General features: G+C 42.1%; 1 protein-coding gene across 1 annotated transcript in view; it reads right to left on the bottom strand.

Moving 5' to 3' along the window:
* DCAF12 (DDB1 and CUL4 associated factor 12) overlaps nucleotides 1–21,302 on the bottom strand; it is a 35,029-nt gene that overhangs the window by 13,061 nt on the left and 666 nt on the right. Inside the window, exons 2-3 of the mRNA XM_029920310.1 lie at nucleotides 20,036–20,290; nucleotides 753–959 (exon numbers count right to left, since the gene is read on the bottom strand). Of these exons, the coding sequence (XP_029776170.1) occupies nucleotides 753–959; nucleotides 20,036–20,290 (462 nt within the window). The remainder of the gene's footprint in view (nucleotides 1–752; nucleotides 960–20,035; nucleotides 20,291–21,302) is intronic.

The raw sequence follows: 21,302 nt of genomic DNA, 5'->3' as shown, positions 1-21,302 counted from the left end.
CTACCTCTTCTCCCTCTAACCTCATCCTTCCACTCTCCTCTGTACCTTCGTGGTACAAGAATTATAACTGACCTCTTCGCTGTTCCTCCTGTCTGGAACTCTCTTCCTCCAGACACTAACATGACTTGCACTCTCATTTCCTTTATGTCTCCCTGCTCAAATGTCATTCTTATCAATGAGGACTTCTCTGACCATCCTCTGAAAGAGCATTCTCTACCACTCTCTCTATCCCTTTAATCAGACTTTACTCTTCTCTGACAGACTCTGACAGACTGCTGGTAAATATTTATTGGTTTATATATTGGTTTATATCCCTACACTAGAATAGAGGCTTCATGAGGTGGAAGGCTTTATCTGTTTTTTTCACTGGATGTCCCCAGTGTCTAAAACAATGACTGGACACAGAAAGCTCAATAAATAGTTGCTAAATGAATGATTTAATAAACTTTGCTGACTATGGGCAGTGGTAGATGTGTGGACATTGTGGACTCCAAACACCAACTTACTGGTGCTGGCCCCTGAGGTGTGTTGCTCACCCCTTTATCAAACACCCACTCTCAATATACCAGATACTCCCTGTGGGGAATTCAGTCCCCGTTCTGATATTTCCACCCTTTCGCCTCACCCCCATGTCCCTGGAGTTAGCAGAAATCTAGGGGAAGCTGTTCCTTCCCAGGGAGGGTCCATGTTACCTAGCAGGCTCTGTTTAAAAAACAAGGCTACCTCTCACTACAATTACTGGGGAAACTTACATCACCCACACACACAGGATCTAGTGTAGGCAGCCGGTAGATGGCAAGACTGTTGGGGTTGTCTCCTCCAGTGGCTAACAGAGTTCTGGAGGGATTCAGCTCGATGGCATGGATACCGCAACCCTGCTGGGTCACACCTCCAGGCTCCCGGTCCTTCAGAATGGGAATCTTGGTGATCTGGCTTGTCTGCACATCCACTACAAATAGCTACAAGAAAAGGGATAAAGAAGGTGACACAGTTTCTCTTTAATGTGGATAAACTTGGGTACAAACAACCATTCATTCAATTATCCACCAAACTCTGATTAATCTCTACTACATATCAGACCCTAGAAATTGTTAAAGGCATAGTCAGGATTGTTAGTCAAATGAAATATTAAAATGAGAAAATGTAACAGAGACATATACTACCCAAACACAGATTAACAAGCAGTAAATTCTGCCTAGGATTTAAAGATAGCTTCAGGGGTGCCAGGGTGGCTCAGTCAATTAAGCATCCGGCTCTTGATTTCCGCTCAGTTCATGATCTCACTGATCTCATAGTTCCCGAGATCAAGCCCCAGTCCCAAGCTTGGAATTCTTTTCTCTTTCTCTTCTCTTTCCCTCTCTATCTGCTCTACTCTCACTCACCTGTTCTCTCTCTTTCTCTCTCTCTCAAAAATAAGTAAATAAGCAGGGGGGGGCAGCTTCAAAGAGGACTTTCATTAGACTATGGACCTAAAGAACCCAACTAAAGGTTTTCTGCCAGTTTGGACTTACTTGTAAACAATTCCCAGAACCTATCATATCCACTGTTAAATATGCTGTTAAATGTTAGGTTTACCAGAGTGACTGGAGACATACGACAAGATCAGAGTTATTAATTATCTCACTGCTTTTCTCTAGCACGTACAACATTTACTTCGATGCCTCCATGCCTTTGTTCACGCTGCTGCTTCTGCCTGAAATGCTCTTCTCCACTTCTTTTCCAGCCTAACCCCTTGCCACTTGGCAAGATTTAACTCAGAGAAATGTTTTATAGAAAAAATCAGTCTCAGACAAAGAACAATTCTAACTCTTTAATACTCTTTAAAGAATTAAATGATTCACTCTTTCACTCAGTTATTCAGCAACAACTAAAATACCAAGTGCTGTTCTAGATGCTAGTAATGTGTCTATGAACGAGAGAGGAATAATCTCTACCATCATATACCTTAGTCTAGAAGTCGGCTTAAAATCCTCTCAGCAGTTCTCGTGATGAAGCCAAATCATGTCAAATCTTTGTATAAAGTAACCTACTGCTTGTGCAAGAAGATCTAGGAAAGGAGAAACTAGATAGGACTTAAATTTAAATATAAATATAAGGGAAGGAGCACCTGGAATAAGAGTGCCAGAGAGAGGGGCACCTGGATGGCTCAGTAGTTAAGCATCCAACTCTCGATTTTGACTCAGGTCATGGTTTTACAGTTCATGGGCTCAAGCTCAGGGTCAGGCTCTGTGCTGACAGTGCAGAGCCTGCTTGAGATTCTCTCTTTCTCTCCCTCTGCTCCTCTCCCACTCATGTTCTCTTTCTCTCTCTCAAACAAACAAACACTGGGGCGCCTGAGTGGCTCAGTAGGCTAAGTCTCCGACTTTGGCTTAGGTCATGATCTCATGTTCGTGTGTTCAAGCTCCGTGTCGGGCTCTGTGCTGACAGCTCAGAGCCTGGAGCCTGTTTCCGATTCTGTGTCTCCCTCTCTCTCTGTCCCTGCCTGCTCATGCTCCATCTCTTTCTGTCTCAAAAATAAATAAAAAACATTAAAAATTAAAAAAAAAGAATATTAAAAAAAGAAGAAGAAAAAAGAGTGCCAGAGAGTAAGGGAAAATTTTAAAAAGGTGGAGTGGGAGGGCACAACCTCCCCCGAATCTATAATATAAACCCCGAAACTATTTAAGGCAAATGCCTGGCCTAACAGGCACCGTTGCTGATGTGCTCCATAGGCATTTTAAACTCAGTCATGTCCAGGGGCACCCAGGCGGTTCACGGTTGTGAGATCAAGCCCAGAGTTGGGGCTCCACCATGGATGTGGAGCCTACTTAAGATTCTCTCCCTTCTTCTCCCTCTGCCTGTGCATGCTCTCTCTCTCAAAAAAAGAAAAAAAAATTAATTAATATTTCTATCTTTTTTCTCATCACTTCCCTGGACAATGGCAACTGGTCTTTCTACCTTCAGGTAAGGCCACTATCAAAACTATTCTCCACACTGTAATGCGTCATCTTCATAAAAATGGCAATCCTCCCATGTCAGTTAAAAATTTCCATTGGGGGGGGCGCCTGGGTGGCTTCTGACTTCGGTTTTAGGTCATGATCTCAAAGTTCGTGAGTTTGAGTCCCACATCAGACTGTGTGCTGACGGCTTGGAGCCTGGAGCCTGCCTTGAATTCTGTGTCTTCCTCTCTCTCTGCCCCTCCTTCACTCATGCTCTGTCTCTGTCTCTGTCTCTCAAAAATAAACAAACATTAAAAAAAAAGAAAAAAATATCCATTGGTTCTGCTTTATCTAAACTCCTTATCATGGCATCAAGACTCCTCAATCTGGCCCCAACCTCTCTCTCTAGCTTTACATCCTGCCATGGACCTCATGCTCTAGAAATAATGGCTTATTAACTATTATTCACCCAAAAATCTTCAAAGAAATGTAACTATTTTGTTTCATGCTCATGCTGTTCACAATGCCACAGCTGTTTTCCCCTTCTTTTCTGTAAATGGCCAGCATGTACTTATCTTTCACGATTCAGTTCAGACATGTCTTTTCTGAATATTCCCCATATATCCAGGCTGGTTAAGTTTTTCTCTTGCAGGTTTCCCAGAAACTCCTTTACCCACCACACTTAGACCATATCACACTAATTTAAAATCTTTACTTGTCTCTCTCCCCCAAAGCTAATAACGCCCTCCCAATTTAACGAGCAAGGGATTTATCTTATTTAGTTCTGTAATCCTACCCCAAAAATGCAAAGCTATATAGTAAGCACTTGTAGAATACACCTTTCAGGAAGTCTGACCAACAAGGTTAGGGGGACCCCATATCCCTACATTGAGAGTGGGGCCTTGGAAGTATGTGTTTGATGTAAGTCCAACTCTCCAGAGAATTGTCTAGAGGTAGCCTCCTGGCTCAGGGAAAGCCAGTCCAGAGGCTACATTGGACTGATCAGATTCTCTCATGAATATGAAGCTGGTTTGGTGGCATAGACCAAAATGCCTGGGTGGCCAATTTCTACCAAAGCCAGTCCCCAGAGAGAAGAAAACAGAAGAGAGACAGCATGGACATCCTTAGTTCCTAACGGCTTTCCAATTCCTAGTTCTGTTTCCTTCTGAGATCTAGAGATACTTCCTACTGTTGGGGTTTGCATAATAGCCCTTCCAATAAACATGAGTGGGGGAGTGCCTGGGTGGCTCAGTTGGCTAAGTGTCTGACTTCAGCTCAGGTTATGATTACAGTTTGTAAGTTCAAGCCCCCTCGGGCTCTCTGCTGTCAGTGTGCAGAACCAGAGAGCCTCTTCAGATCCTTTGTTTCTGTCTCTCTGTCCCTCCCCAGCTCTCTCTTTCTCTCTCTCTCTCTCTCTCAAAAATAAATAAAACATTTATGAAAAACTAAGAAAAAAAAACCCCAACATGAGTGGGTTTCTTACTCTTTAAGGACAAATGATCTCTAACCAAAACAGCCCCTTTAAAATGTCTAATAAAGCAAAATTAACTGCCCACTTATACCTCTGTGTTTTGTGGGACAAGGCACCCATAACATGTTACCTTCTAGACCAATGATTCCCTAACTATCACAATAACCTGGGGAATTTTCTTTTTTAGAAAATCTATAAAAGAAAAGCAATTTGCAGGCCCTAAAATGTCTCCAATTTCCAACTTTTGGGCCTATAAAACTGACTTCTTTTCAAAGATCTCCAGGTTAATCTGATGTTTGCCCAGGATAAATAATCACTGATCTAAACCCCTGCTATTCAAAGGAGCACTGGGGAGCTTGTTAGAACTCAAGAATCTCAGGCCTTGCCCTAGACATATTAAATCAGAATCTGGGGCATTCCTTTGTCTTAAAACAGAGGTCCATTTCTGCCATACAGAAAAGGTGTGGAGAAAGGGTTTCAACTATTAATGTCCAAGAAAGTCTGAAGTCCAACCTCTCCAGTTTGAAGAAATCTAGAATTGAATTCCAAATTTGTTACTTATTAGCTGTGTGATCTTAGGCAAATCACTTAACCTTTCTCTTGTTTTTTAATTTTTTTTTTAATGTTTATTTATTTTTGAGAGAGAGAGACAGAGCAAGAGCTGGGGAGGAGCAGAGAGAGGGAGACACAATCTGAAGCAGACTCCTGGCTCTGAACTGTCATCACAGAGCCCAACACAGGGCTTGAACTCACGAACTATAAGATCATGACCTGAGCAGAAGTCAGATGCCAAACTGACTGAGCCACTCATATGCCCCATCATTTAACCTTTCTATATTTTGTTTCTCATCTATAAAACTAGAATAGTATCTTCCTCTAGGGTTGCTAAAAGATCTAATAAAACGTAAAGCATCTAGCACAGCATTAAGCACGTAATCGGTACTTAACAAGTAACAATTAATAGTGATATACTATTCTTAGGAAATACACTATAATTTCTTTTAATGTTTATTTATTTTTGGGAGAGAGGACATGAGCTGGGGAGAAGCAGAGATAGGGACAGAGGATCTGAAACGGGCTCTGTGCTGACAGCAGAGAGCCTGATGTGGGGCTTGAACTATGAGATCATGACCTGAGCTGAAATCAGCTGCTTAACTGAGTCACCCAGGTGCCCCAGCAATACACTGTTCTAATGCCTGTTTAGTTCTGTATGGTGTAGTTTCATCTACACTTGATGAAAAACATTTGATAAAAGGGAAATGAAAGAGTTAACAGCTGGGTCTCTAGAGGGCCCAGGAAACCAGGAGTTTACCCCCAACCTCACTCCTGCGGAGGAATGATAAAGCACCATGTGAAGGACAGAAATTTTGCTTTTCCAAAGGAAGGGAAAGGGATGAGCTGCCACAGAATATTTCCCCAAGCTCTCTGACAAGGGGCCAATGCTTCATGCAGTTCTTGTAACAAATCCCAGAATGGAACTGCTCCACATTAACCTACTCGGATTCCTGCCAGAAACTAGCAGCAAGGCAAGGTAAGCTTGAATCTAAATGACTCCCTGCAGCTTACATTCTAGAATAAAGGGGGAAAAAAGAAAGCAAAAGCCTTACAATCAGGAGGCTTGTAAGATTACATCTCTGTACATCTCTGATTACATGTATAGTATATGTAGATACACATGAATGTGCATACATAGAAAGATGAAGGTGGCTTAATAAAATGAAGGCGCTCACAAAGTTTCTAAAATTCCGAAGTGTTTTAGCTGGAGCCTAATAAAGGAAAACAAATCCACATAGGTCACACAGACATCAAGATAAACTATACTGAGCCACAAAGAGCCAAGTGGGCAGCCTACGTCTGCTGAAAGCTAGGTAAAGGGAAGACGACCAAAATCAAAGCTGAAGAATCCATTTCTATTCCAAACCAAGAAAATGAGTAGGAGCAAAGGAGAGAGCCAAGACCAAGAAAAACAACCGAAAATAGACAGTATGCATCAAAAACTTCAACATGTGTAAAGCCTATAATTTTAATTTTAAGAACTTATGCTAAGGAAATAATGATGGATGAACAGTTTTAACTAAAATGTATTAATTTTGGGATGCGGGCTGGGTCATTTGGTGGAACATATAACGTATAACTCCTGAGAGTTCGAGCCCCATACTGGGTATAGAGATTACTTAAAAAGTAAAATCTTTTTCTTTTTTTAAGTTTATTAATTTTGAAAGAGAAAGAGAAAGCATGGGCACAAACACAAGCAAGGGAGAGGTGGGAAGAGGAGAGAAAATCCCAGGCAGGCTCTGCACTGTCAGCATGGAGCCCTACACAGGGCTCAAACCCACAAACTGCAAGATCATAACCTGAGCCAAAATCAAGAATTGGACGCTCAACAGAGCCACCCAGGTAACTCCTAATATAAAATCTTTGTGCGCGCGCGTGTGTGTGTGTTTTATTCTGGGCATGGGGGCCAATATTCTGGGGGTGCCTGGCTGGCTTAGTCAAAAGAGCTTGAGACTCCTGACCTCAGGGTTGAGTTCAAGTCCCATGTTGGGTATAGAGATAACTTAAAAAAATAAAATCTAAAATAAAAAATCCCCCACATATGAATATTCTAACATATATTTACATATTACTCTTCTAGAAAAGAGACCATAAACTTGGAAACTAATGTCCTAAGCTAAGATCTTACCTGAAAAATAATGGGCAAATACCTTGCTATGTCTGTTAACAAGATAGGGAACAGGCAAATAAGAAAAATAATCATTTGAAAAAAAAAAAGGAAGGAAAATAACCATTTGTCAAGGGCTTCCTCAAAGTGCAGAATTAACATATAATTACACCCTACTGGCTGCTGAACAGATATTAACCAAGACACCTACAAGGAAATCCTTCCAGATCCATCAAATATGATGTTCCACTTATGCCCCAAATATAGTTTAGAAAATACTGGGAGGATTCAAACAACTGATCTAGATTTAACAAGGTGGCAAAAAACTATTGCTATATAGCATGAAGTCTAATCCAGTGGTTCACATAAAAATCGCCTGAGAGCTTGTCTAAAATGCCAATTCCTAGCATAACTCAGTTGGTAGAGCATAGGACTCTTGATCTCGGGTTTATGAGTTCAAGCCCCATGCTGGGTACAGCAATTACTTTAAAAAAAATAGGGGCACCTGGCTGGCTTTTGGTGTCATGCCTGAGAAACAAAGGCCTAAGTGATCAGAAATCAAATATGTATCAATTTAAAAGAAGTAAACTGACAAAAGAAACCATGATTAGCTCATGGAACTTTTTTTTTTATTCCTTTGGTGATATGAGAGCCATTCAAGTGGCTGGCCGTGGGGGTAGGGAGGACAGGCTTTGGGAGGGTTCAAGGAAAGCAGGAACCAATTGAAATAATTAGACTGTTTTATTATTATTATTCTAGTTTATTTATTTATTTTGTGAGAGAAGGTGAGAGAGAATCCCAAGCAGGCTCTGCCATACTAGCACAGAGCACAATATGGGTCTTGAACTCACAAACTGTTGAGATCATGACCTGAGCTGAAGTTGGAAGCTTAACACACTAAGCCACCTGGGGGGCCTCTAGATTGTTTTATTATTAACTTTTCTCAGGAAGTTGGCCTATCAGGCACCTCCCAGCAAACCTCTGCTCTCAGCAACTCAGATTTCCTCATCTTCCAAGGCTCCAGGGCTCCAGGAACAGGCCCTAAATTTATCAGGGGTCGTACTGCCAAGCATGTGACTCAATTGTTTAGATGAGAAAGGTGATTAACAAGATTATTCATTATTAAAGGCTAGCATGAGGGGGCATCTGGGTGGCTCAGTCAGTTGAGTGGTTGAGTGTCTGACTTCAGCTCAGGTCATGATCTTGCAGTTCGTGGGTTCGAGCCCCACATCCGGCTCTGTGCTGACAGCTCAGAACCTGGAGCCTGCTTCAGATCCTGTGTCTCCCTCTCTCTCAGACCCTTCTCCACTGGCACTGTTTCTCTCTCTCTCTCAAAAATAAATAAACATTAAGGAAAAAAAAGGCTGGCATGAACCAAAAAAAAAAAAGAAAAAGAAAAAGAAAAAATTATTCAAGGGAGAATCAGTTAGCCAACTCTACAGTGACTGTGTCACAGTCTCTTTCCCTACAGTTTCTGTCCTACATCAGCCAAATGGGTCTATTCAGGGACTTTTCCTGTATATTCTTCATTTGGCTATAGAACACACACCTCTGCTTCCTCCCTTCAGCTGAAGCCCCTTCCTCCTTTGGGAAATCCTTTCTGAACACCCTGTAAATTACTTTCTCATTGGAGCACTGGGGATGCAGGGTAGAGAGGGTTGGGGACACTTCTGGAACATACAGAGCAGAAACCAGGAATGTGAAATATCCTGCAAAATACGAGGTAAAGTCCTAGACAACAAAGAAACTACCCAAAACACCATCAACATTCTTGTTGAGAAAAACTGCCCTAAAATTTTTGAACCCCTCCTCAGGACTGCTCATCGGGCTCTAACACTCTTGACCATTAATTTCTTCACATACAGAAAGTCTGCAATGCACTACACAAAACAGGATTCCTGGGCCCACACTGGTACTAATCCTTGAAAGGCCTTCCCAGACACGAAGACAAATCAGAAAAGCACAGAAAAAAACAACTCTAACACCTTCACACGTAAGGGGCGTAAACTTATTTCTAGTGTCCCTCTTCCTAAAGCCTTCTGACATCAATTAACTCTGTATGTATGAAACCTTAGAATTTATGAGGCATTTCCATGATTTCTCACATAGAAACACTTTCACACATGCGCCCCAGCAAATGAACTTGCCAACATAACAATTCTATCATTTCCACATCTAAAATCTTCCTCTAAAATGAGTCAAATATTCTGAAAATAACATAAAGACCAATTCTGGAATAAATCTGAACATTTCTTACGAGGCAGAAAATAACTATGTCATTTTAAAAATGGCTAATTTACAGATTACTGTCCTATGAAACAAAATTGGATGATACAGATAAGAATGCTGTACACCTGGTTGGGCCCAAGGAATTCTGCAAGCATTTATAAGTATCTTCTAGGGGTCCTCGGCTGGCTCATTTGGTTGTGGGTTTGAGCTCTATGTTGGGTGTAAAAATTACTTTAAAATAAAATCTTTAAGAAAGGAAAAAATTAAAAGTATCTTCTAAAAGGGTGTAATCCTTTGGGGGAAATAAAACAGTAAAATGAGGGGCACCTGGGTGGCTCAGTTACGCGTCCAGCTTCGGCTCGGGCCATGATCTCATGGTTCGTGGGTTCGAGCCCCACATCGGGCTCTGTGCTGACAGCTAGCTCAGAGCCTGGAGCCTGCTTCAGATTCTGTGTCTCCCTCTCTCTCACCCTCCCCTGCTCATGCTGTCTCTCCCTCTCTCTCAAAAATAAATAAAACATTAAAAAAATTAAAAAAAAAACAGTAAAATAAGGGAGCATGAATTAAAGATCTGGTCAAGGCAAAACTCCCATACTTCACCATATTTTGTTTTCCTGTGTCTCAAATTGGATCTCATATTCTGCTTTTATTTCAGGAATCTGAATATGTAAAGTCAGTGAAAACATCACAGCTATTTTCTCAACCCTCGTGCTTACCATTCCCCCTCACCCCCCAAATTAGGCTCCTCAAAGTTCTTGCTCACATCTGACAGCAAATCACAGCCCAAACTCATTTTGTCTGCTTCTTTATGATCCACCAAGTCTATATGGGAAGTCAGCAGTATACCCCCCACCATTCCTTTGGGAGACAGTGAGAAAAAGAAAGCAGCCCTGATATGTAGGGAGTGAGCCTGGTACTATCACCTATGCCTTGGTGTCTAGGTGAAAATAATTTCACAGGAAATTTTCCTATGAAAGTCCCATTTCCTTAAGCCTTCCCCCAAATCACTCTTCTAAGTCCTTACTAACACCCTCTTACTGAGAGGCTCCATGGTTCCCTTTGGTGTAGGTTCTCTGTAACTGCAATAAGCAATTTTATTGACTATGCTAAGTCCCTGATAGTCTTTGGTTGAAGGGTATCAATAAATAAGAAATAAGAATTTAAAATTAAATACCTCAAACTCGGGGCGCCTGGGTGGCTCAGTCGGTTGAGCATCTGGCTTCAGCTCAGGTCATGATCTCAAGATTGTGGGTTTGAGCCCTGCATCGGGCTCTGTGCTGACAACTAGCTCAGAGCCTGGAGTCTGCTTCGGATTCTGTATTTCTCTCTCTGACCCTCCCCTGCCCATGCTGTCTCTCTCTGTCTCTCAAAAATAAATAAACAACAACAACAAAAATTTAAAAAAAAACCTCAAACTCTGCATAATTACTCTATTATTATCCTTCTCTTCAAACTGTCCCCTCAAAATGCCCCCTTTCTTTCTTTTTTAGAATTTTTTATTTTATTTAAGTAATCTCTACACCCAATGTGGGGCTTGAACTCACGACTCCAAGATCAAGATTTGCATGCTCTTCTGACTGAGTTCACCAGGTGCTCCAAAATATCCCCCTTCTTGAATTGTTTTTGGTACTCTCCTAGTTCTCCTCTGACCTCCCTGCTCTCCTTTTAGCAGTTCCATAAATGCAGACATTCTCCAAGGTTCTATCTTTAGCCACCCTTTCAATATCAATGGCTTTTACCCATTTTTGGCTCATAGTACTCCCTTTGAAAATCTCATGAAAACTATAGATTGCTGGCCACACCACCTTCACCACATCATGCCCAGAAAATACACATATAATGAAATTTTTGCAATTTAAGGCAAGGTTTATGGAATGTGAGTGCCTTCTTGGGGCACTGGGTGGCTCAGTTGGTTAAGCATCCACATCTGACTCTTGATTTTGGCTCAGGTCATGATCTCCCAGTGGTGAGATCAAGGCCCCCTCATTCAGCAACCCCACCCCCCGCCCCACCTCCTGAGCATAGGATCTACTTGGGATTCCCTTTCTGTTGGAAGCTATTTCTGAACTCACTAAAGGTGAGAAAACTTGTGAGGTAAGGCAAGTTTGCAAGGCCTCTTCCGTCAGATGGTGACAGATATCCCCGCTCCACTCAATTATTTTTGCTTGAGCACCAATCCCCCCAGGCACCTTGTTGACTGGTATCGGAAGTGACTTGTCCCCTTATCCTAAAATATGCTGACTGCACCTTGTGAAGGAACTTATTGTAGGAATTTCTTCTTTTGTGATTACAGAAGCAAATATTACATTTCCTGAGAAACCTGTTTTACTTCCCCTCAAGAAAACAGGCTATTGACCCCTGCTTACATCGAACTAACTTTTGCTTTTGCTTTGCTAAAAACATTGCCTTGTATTTGAATGCTGAAGATACCTTCCTTCTCCGTATGATAAGCATCTAAATCACCTACATCAATCTACTCTAATTGGAGTCTTCTACCAATCTATGTTCTGGGAAATTTTTACATACCAAAGAAATACGTCATCAGAAATCATTGTCTAAGGCAAATGCCAACTCTGTTTTATACCCCATACATTTTTTCCATAAATAAACCTGATTCTCAGGTCAGAGCAGAGATGCCTGCCAGTTGATCAGAAAGAAACTCATGGCTCTCTCACTCTCTCTCGCCGACACCGTCCATCCTCCAGGGAACCAGTCCCTGGACCTGCTGGAGCTGGACTCTGGCACCTCTCTCCTCTGCCCCTCGGCTGCTTGCATGATACTCTTTTTCTCAAAATAAATAGACATAAAAAAAGAAGTGTCTTCTCTACCCTCTCTCCCATGGTAGTATGCAAATTCTTTTTTTAAAATTTAGTTATTTTGAGAGAGAGAGAACAAGAATGTAGAAGGGAGAGGGAGAGGAGGAGAAGGAGGGAGAGGGAGAGAGAGAGAATCCTAAGCAGGTTCTGCATTGTCAACAGAGACTGATGTGGGGTTTGAACTGTGAGATAATGACCTGAGCTGAAGTCAGACGCTTAACTGACTAAGCCACCGAGGCACCCCAGTAGTGCACAGATTTCAAAAATCCCTTATATATAGATGGCTAGTTCCCAAATCATGAACTTCAATCTTTATCCCTCTTTTAGTTTTTTTTTTAATTTTTAAAGGTTTTTTTTAATGTTTATTTATTGAGAGAGAGAGTACTGGGAGGAAGAGAGAGAGAGAGAGAGAGAGAGAGAGAGACAGACAGACAGACAGACAGAGAATCTGAAGGAGGCTCTGCATTGACAACAGAGAGCCCAATGTGGGGCTCTCACAAACCATGAGATTATGACCTGAGCTGAAGTCAGTCACATAATCAACTGAGCCACCCAGGAACCCCCTCCCCTTTACCCAGCTTTTAAATTTCAACTAAGTCAAAGTAAAAAACTAAACTTATTTTCTCTTCAAATCTGTTTAATAGTATTACCCAAAGCAATCTACACATTCAATGCAATCCCAATCAAAATTGCACCAGCATTCTTCTCAAAGCTAGAACAAACTATCCTAAAATTTGCATGGAAGCACAAATGACCCCGAATAGCCAAAGGAATATTGAAGAAGAAAACCAAAACTGTTTAATATTTCTCCTGCAATCCTTCTAGTTACTCAGGTTCAAGACATCAGTATCAATTGTGACTTAATCCTCTGGATTACATCTGAGTATGTCACCATGTACAGATTGTACCTCTTAAAAAATTTTTTTAAAAGTAGGCTTTATGCCCACTGTGGGGCTCAAATTCACAATCCCAAGATCAAGAGCTGCATGTTCTGCTGATCAAGCCACCCAGTCACCCCTTCTAAGATGTACTTTATTTTATTTTTGGGTGGTGTTTTTTGTTTTTTTTTGTTTTTTTTGTTTGAGAGACAGTTGCACGCAAGGGAGGGTCAGAGAGAAAGGGAGACACAGAATCCAAAGCAGGCTCCTGGTTCTGAGCTAGCTGTTAGCACAGAGCCTGACGCAGGGCTGGATCTTACGAACCATGAGATCATGACCTGAACTGAAGCCGGGCGCTTAACAGACTGAGCCACCCAGGCGCCCCACGATGTAGTTTATCTGTCTCCTCCTCAAGCGCTTCCTGCCACTGTCCTGCTTTTGAGCCTCATTACCTTTCATTTATACTACAGCACTAGCATTCTGTAACTGCTTTCCCCTAAAGCAGTACTCCAACCATGTCATTCCCTGTTTAAAATCCTTGGGTTTTGTCTCTCCATTCCCCAACAGAGAAAATCTGAGCTTGACACTCCATGGCTTCCATAATTTGATCCTAATGAACCTTTCCAACCTTAATCTCACAATTCTCTTTCAGACACCTAAAGCTCTTGTCACACCAGATTCTCGATAATCTTCACAAATGGTTAATACTTTCCCTCATTAAAATCCAGATTTCCAGTTTCTCCTTAAAAGAAAAAATTAACAATAGGTTCAAATTCCTGCGTGGCAGAGCGTCTGGGTGGCTCAGTTAAGCGTGTGACTTAGGCTCATGATCTCACGGTTTGGGAGTCCAAGCCATGCATTAGGTTCTCTGCTGTCAGCATAGAGCCCACTTTGGATCCTGGGTCTCCCTCTCCCTCTGCCCCCGCCCCCGCCCCCTTACATTCTCTCTCTAATAAACATTAGGGGCGCCTGGGTGGTTCAGCCAGATAAGCACCCAGCTTCAGCTCAGGTCATGATCTCACGGTTTGTCGGTTTGAGCTCTGCTTCCAGCTCTGTGCTGACAGTTCAGAGCCTGGAGCCTGCTTCAGATTCTGTCTCTCTCACTCTCTCTGCCTCTCCCTGCCTCAAGCTCTCTGTCTCAAAAATAAACAAACATTAAAAAATAAATAAATAATAAACATTTAAAAAAAATATTCCTGGGATACCTGGGTGGCTCAGTTAAGCTTTTGACTTTGGCTCAGGTCATGATTTCACAGTTCACAGGTTCGAGCCTTGTGTTGGGCTCTATGTTGACAGCTCAGAGCTGGAGCCTGCTTCAGAGTCTGTGTCTCCCTCTCTCCCTGTCCCTCCCCAGCTCACGCTGTGTCTGTCTCTCAAAAATAAATAAACATTAAGAAAAACTTAAAAATACTAAGTGGCTCAGTTGGTTGGGAGTCTCTTAATTTTTTTTCCGGTCATGATATCAGAGTTCCTGGGTTTGGACCCCACGTAGGGCTCTGTGCTGGCAGCACAGCCTGCGTGGGATTTTCTCATTCTCTATCTGCTCCTTCCCCACTTGTGCCGTCTTTGTCTCTCTCAAGATAATAAACAAAGAAAAAAAATTTTTTCTGCATGGCAAAAACTGGCTGAAGCCAAGAATGCCTTTTCTGGCTCTATACAGTCCCTGCTACTTCTTACTGTCTTATGTCTGGCAAACTTCTCTTAATTAGCTTTCGTGTCTGGCTCTTTACACAATCTGATTTTGTAATCATAAACCAGGAAAATATACCTACTGATTTCCAGAACCATGTTCCAATTAAAGTTATACTACCCCTTTTTCTTTAAGTAATTTAGAAAAAATACGATCAGGAGTACCTGGGTGGCTCAGTTGATTATGTGGGGGATAAGCTTAGGAACTCCCTGAGCTAGCACTGATGGGTTAACAAGTCATCAAGAAATAGAAAGCCACAGTATATACACATCCAAGATTAGGTAAAACAGATTAGGTAAACAGGACAAAGTCCTTCAGTATAGGACAAAGATATAGGAATAGAAAAGCCTCAGGATGAAAGCATCAAAAATGATGTAACCAAGATTAGGTATTCATAGCAGAAACGACCTATGCCATCCCCCGCCCCCCTAATAAAATAACAGAAAGCTGTTTTCACAAGAAGGAAGGACCAAAATAGTTAAACAGGTAAACAGGGCTATAGGCAGCAGCAGGGAAGTTGCCCAGAGAGAAGCTAATTAACAAAAGAAAGGTGCCTTGTAGACCCTGAGGTAGCAAGCTCTTTCCGGTCGGGGTCCGTAGGCAAAGTTACGTAAACAGAGGTGAGGCCTCATGCCTGCTGTAAACAACCATCTGCCCAGGACTTTGTTTTCCATTGACCCAAATGCCTAACACCACATGTCTTCAAGACCCTTCCCCCCATGAGTTAATGTTCATGGTTTCATTGTCTCTATGTGCATGTCTATCACACTTGTAAGACTTTTGATCCTAATAAAAACATAGAAAGGACCCTTACTTGGGAGCCTCTTGTCTCCTTCCAGACATTAGCATCTCTCACATTTCAATCCTGTGTCCACTCTCTTGTTGGACAAGAGAGAAGTCCAGACAGGTTAAAAGTCCAACTCTTGGTTTCAGCTCAGGTCATGATCTCAAGGTTTCTTGAGTTCGAGCTCCACATTGGGCTCTGCACTGACAGTGTGGAGCCTGCCTGGGATTCCCTCTCTCTTCCTTTCTCTCTGCCCCTCCCCCTCTTGCTCTGTCTTTGTCTCTCTCAAAATAAACTTAGTTAAAAAAGCAAAGAAAAGAAAAGAAAAAAAAGAAGAGAAAAGGAAAAGAAGAGAAGAGAAAAGAAAAGAATATGACCAAACTGGGGCACCTGGGTGGCTCAGTCAGTTGAGCATCTGACTCTTGATTTCAGTTTGTGAGTTTCAGCCCCATATTGGACTCTGAACTGACTGCAAGGGCCCTGCTTGAGATTTTCTCTTTCTGTCCCTCCCACAAGTGCATGTACACTCTCTCTCTCTCAAAATAAATAAACTTAAAAATAAATATGACCATACTAATGTTATTAATGGTTAAGACATACTTTGGCCATTCTTGTAGTTATTACTGTGCTTAATAGGCCCAGAGAATTCAGGGAGTTAAATGACTGTCCCTAGTTTGACTGTTAGCCCACAGCACAGCGCAATTCTCATCTAGGGAATCAAGCTACAGAAAGACTTATAGAATATAGCTGATGTTTTTTTCCATAAAGGATCTAACGTTTCACCAGAAGTTTCAATACTATTGCCCGAAGCTAGTTAACTGGGAAACGATAGGGCTTTTTAGCATTTGTGTATATTCAGTTAAATGCTGATAAATACCTGGGAATGTAAACTGGTGCAGCCACTCTGGAAAACAGTCTGGAGGTTCCTCAAAAAACTATCCATAGAACTCCCTTATGACCCAGCAATAGCACTGCTAGGGATTTACCCAAGGGATACAGAAGTGCTGATGCATAGGAGAACATGTACCCCAATGTTCATAGCAGCACTGTCAACAATAGCCAAATCATAGAAAGAGCCTAAATGTCCATCACCTGATGAGTGGATCAAGATGTGGTATATATATACAATGGAGTATTACATGGCAATGAGAAAGAATGAAATCTGGCCATTTGTAGAAAAGTAGATGGACCTCGAGGGTGTCATGCTAAGCAAAATAAGTCAGGCAGAGAAGGACAGATACCATATGTTTGCACTTACAGGAGAACAGGAGAAACCTAATGCAGGACCGGGGGAGGGGAAGAGGGAAAGAGAGTTGGGGAGAGAGAGGGAGGCAAAACTTGAGAGGCTACTGAAGACTAAAAACGAACCTGAGGGTTGAAGGGGAAAGGGGAGGAGGGAAAAGAGGTGGTGGTGATGGAAAAGGGCACTTGTGGGGAAGAGCACTGGGTGTTGTATGGAAACCAATTTGACAATAAACTATTTAAAAAATAAAATAAAATAAAATACTACTACTTAGCAAACAGTAAAAAAAAATAAAATAAATATAAATAAATAAATGCTGATAAATACCAACAATACTCAAGACAAAAACAGCTTCTAACCAGCAGATACATGAATTAATAGGCTATTTGAGGATATAAATTGCTGTGGTATACTTTTCCTACTTAATACATTTATGCTGTTTCATTGATAGTAAAATTTCAAAACATCAAAATTTATTGAGACTCCAACAAAACTCTTCTTTCCCCAAATATGCAATATGCACATGCACATATTATCCAAAGATTGTTTAATTTTCCTTTCTTTCAAACTGACTGGAGTCCCAAGAAATGCAAAGAGCATTGGAAAAAGCTTTGCATTCATTATCACCACAAATATATAGATTTCTTTTTTAGAGATAAGCATACTCACAAGTGCGGGGGGGGGGGGGGGTGTGAGAGAGAGACAAAAAGAGAGGGCTCCATGCCCAGGAGCATGATGCCGGCCTGGATCTCACAACCCCAGGATCATGACCTGAGAAGAAACCAAGAGTTGGATCCTCAACCTACTGGGCCCCTGACCACTACTATTTTTGCGTAAGGCAGATACTGCTAACTTCAAGTATTTCCCAAGATGTGCACAGCCAGCTTCTCAGCACCACTCCCATTTTACAGATGAGAAAACAAAGGCACACAAGAGAATCATTTGCCAAATGTCATAAAGTTCAGAGAAGAGCAGAGTTCCTGGTTTCCTGCTTTGGTTCTGAAAGCTAAGCAAATAACAACATAAACTATATTAAGAAAACAGGCCCTCAGTTAAATACTTTAGGTTATGAGAACACGGGAAGTCTGAAAGAGGTGGTATTAAGAGTCAATTAGGGGCATCTGGGTGGCTCAGTTAAGCTTCCAACGTCAGCTCAGGTCATGATCTCATGGTTCATGAGTTTGAGGCCCCCATCAGGCTCTGTGCTGACAGCTCAGAGCCTGGAACCTGCTTCAGATTCTGTGTCTCCCTCTCTCTGTTCTCTGTCCTCCCCCACTCACACTCTTGTGTGTCTCCATCTCAAAAAAAAAGAATTACTACTTTACATTATTCAAACCTTCAAATAGGGTCAATAAACTTAAAAAAAAAAGAGTTTACTATTAACTTAGTTCATAATTCAGCAACACTTGCAGGGCAAAACACTATGATGATGTATATGGAGGATGGAATGAATTCCTCCAAATGGGAGACTCTTTTTATACTCCACGTCACAATAATGACAATAATGGCAGTACTCTTATTAAACTATGAGTGGTGGTATGAGAAACTAGAAAAAGTAAGTTCTGTCTTTCCACAACTACTGAGGCTTCTTTTTTAAGTTTATTTATTTTGAGAGAGAGAGCGCATGCACACACACACGTGCACGTGTACAAGTGGGGAAGGGGGCAGAAAGAGAGGGAGGGAGAGAATCCCAAGCAGGCTCCACGATGTCAACCCAGAGCTCGACTTGGGGCTCCATCCCATGAATCTTGAGATCAACAGCAGGATGTGGAAGTGACTGAGGCACCCAGGTGCCCCACTGCTACTTAGTTTTGAAAAGTTTCTGTATGACAAGCAGCAACCTTCAACAGAAGAGGTAATGTCAGCTTGGCCCCAACCTCCACAATACTATTTCCTTCCTTAAAACTCATGTTTAAATCTTTCCCTATGTCCTTTATAAATAAACACTTCTAGTACTTAAGACTTTCTTGACTTAGAAGGACCTTCTCTCTTTCAATCAGTGTTTCTGTCTAAGGTAAATTTACCCAACCATTATGACGTTACTTGTCTAATCGCCCAGGATAAGGTGAAAATGGAGAGAGCAGCTGGGTCTACATTGCATCTCTTCTCATGCTTCCTTTGGAATCATTTCCCACCTTCAGGCCCTACCTCTTAACATTCCTTTGAAATCATGTTATTTGTGTCTTTCTGTTCCATTCATATCGCAATATCCCATCATGGATTGGCCTATTTTATCTATGCCTGTAACTGTGCTTATTATATAGATTACTGACATATTTTTCCATTCATTCACTTATAACTGTTTTCTAAGTCATTCTGTATAAGAACACTCTCCTACTTGTATAATAATTTTTCTCTCTTTTGAATCCTTTCCAGGAGGCTACTTTACAAAGAGCAAACATTTACATCCTGAAATATACCACCAACCACACATTCTCTGCCTTTTCTTAAAAGAAATACATCTTTAGATTCTACTCCCTAAAAAATGTTTACTTTATTCCTATCTTGAATCAAGTGCTACTTTAAATTTTTTTTAATATTTATTTATTTTTCAGAGAGAGAGAGAAAACCCAAAGCAGGCTTCTTGCTGAGAGCAGAGAGCCCGACGTGGGGCTCAAACCCACAAACTATGAGATCATGACCTGAGCCCAAGTTGGACACACAACTGTCTGAGCCATCCAGGGGCCCCTAAATATTTTTACATATGCCTTTAGCCTGGCAAATAAGACCTAGGTTTCCACTATTATGTATCCAAATAATGCTCTTAGCATCATTCATTCCTAAATCTTTCCTCTGCAATCTCTGACATAAAAAGCAACATAAAAAAAGGAGGTCAAAAAAACTCTAGAAGCAATGGAACAGCCGTACGGCAAGAGGCCTAAAGAAACAGGCTCCTCTCTGGGGCGCCTGTGTGGTTCAGTCGGTTAAGCGTCCAACTTCGGCTTAAGTCACAATCTCACAGTCTGTGAGTTTGACCCCCGCATAGGGCTCTGTGCTGACAGCTCGGAGCCTGGAACCTGCTTTGGATTCTGCGTCTCTCTCTCTCTCTCTCTCTCTCTCTCTCTCTCTTTCTCTCTCTCTGCCCCTCGCCCACTTGCACTGTCTTTCAAAAATAAACTTAAAAAAAAAAAAGAAAGAAACAGGTTCCTCTGAAGACTTATCAGCAAAGAACTGAGGAAGTGGGAAAAGGGACAGAAAGAGAGGCAGAAGTTAACAACAGATAGGAGGGAATGGAAAGCAGAGTAAGGCAATCTCCTCCCAGAAGAAACTGACGAGAAAAGTGAGCAGTGAGAGAGGTTCTAGAGCAAGACCTAGGGTAAGGTTCACTTACCCCAGACACTTACCGTGTTGCATTTGGTACCACACACCACTTGCCTATGATTCAGCCACTGAGATGCAAACACTTTATTAAGGGTCCCAAGATGAAACTCTCTCTCCTTCAGGAGACTGGGAAGTTGCTGTGCTGCATAGCCATGCAACACTCGCGAATAGCTGCTTTCATTCTGAAGCCTGACTTCTCGGTTCTTCAGATAGTACACTAAGGATCTCTTCACTGGGGGGACTCTTTTCCTTTTGTGAAGTGAGTGATCCCAGCCAAACTGTGTAAAGCAACAGTATAAATTAGGGCTTTGGCTACCTTTGTTCAGAAAGAAGGATATTTCTGTATCAGAGAAATCACCAAGAACTCATCCTACAGGAATGACATACAAAAGAACAGGTATCTTAATACAAAAAAAGTTCAATTTAACTCTTCCAACATTGAAAAGATGATGCTCCTAGTCAAACCTGTGAGAAACAAGGGCTGAAAGACAAAGGAGTGGAAGCAGAAAAGAAGCCAAAAGGTTTACTAGGCCTTTTAGGAGTGAAGGATTCAAATCCCCTAAAGCTATACTTGACAGGAAAGGGAATGAGGAGCCAAACCATTACTATACCGACCTGGGCTGCATCTCTACCCAGTCCCCTTCTGTCTATACTCCCCGCGAAACATGGAGAATGCAACTAGGGCCAGACTGTGGTCCTACACCTTCCAGGGATGCACTATCAAGGACCACCTCCCTGCCCCGCGCTCCAAGCGGTTGAAGAATTCGAAAAATCAAACACGGGGTAGGAGGCACAGGAAATCAGAGTCCGAATACGCCTCCAACAAGGCCTTCTCCTTAAAAGAGAAAGGTATAAGGATGATACCTGAAAAGTGCTGCTTTTTTACAATGGTCCAAGAGCCGAAAAGCCCATGTCGGGGCTTGAGGTAGCCAGAGGGAGACTCTTTCCCATATAAAGATCGCAATTATCTCTGCTCCCCGGCCCTTCCACCCCACGCGGGAGGTGGACTTCACTCTCCCTCCGCGTACCTTCTGAGAGGTTTTGTTCCTGATTCCAGTCGACGACGGTTTCCCTTCCTCCAAAGCCAAGATTCTAGATTCCCCTAAGTCCCACTCCCGGCTGCAGGCTTTCTGCGGAGTAAGCCCCGTTTCCAAATTTCCCTTTAGCTCCTCATCTCTCTGGCCTTTCTGCTCTATGAACTCCTGGGGGCCCAGCCCTTACCGTACAGAATGGGGCCCCGCTGTTGCCCCACCTCTGACTACAGACCTTGGTCCCGGGTTCCGGTTCCCT

This window comes from Suricata suricatta, chromosome 13 (assembly GCF_006229205.1).
Source record: "Suricata suricatta isolate VVHF042 chromosome 13, meerkat_22Aug2017_6uvM2_HiC, whole genome shotgun sequence".
Taxonomy (NCBI): Eukaryota; Metazoa; Chordata; class Mammalia; order Carnivora; family Herpestidae; genus Suricata; species Suricata suricatta.
This window is presented reverse-complemented; position numbering and strand designations above follow the sequence as displayed.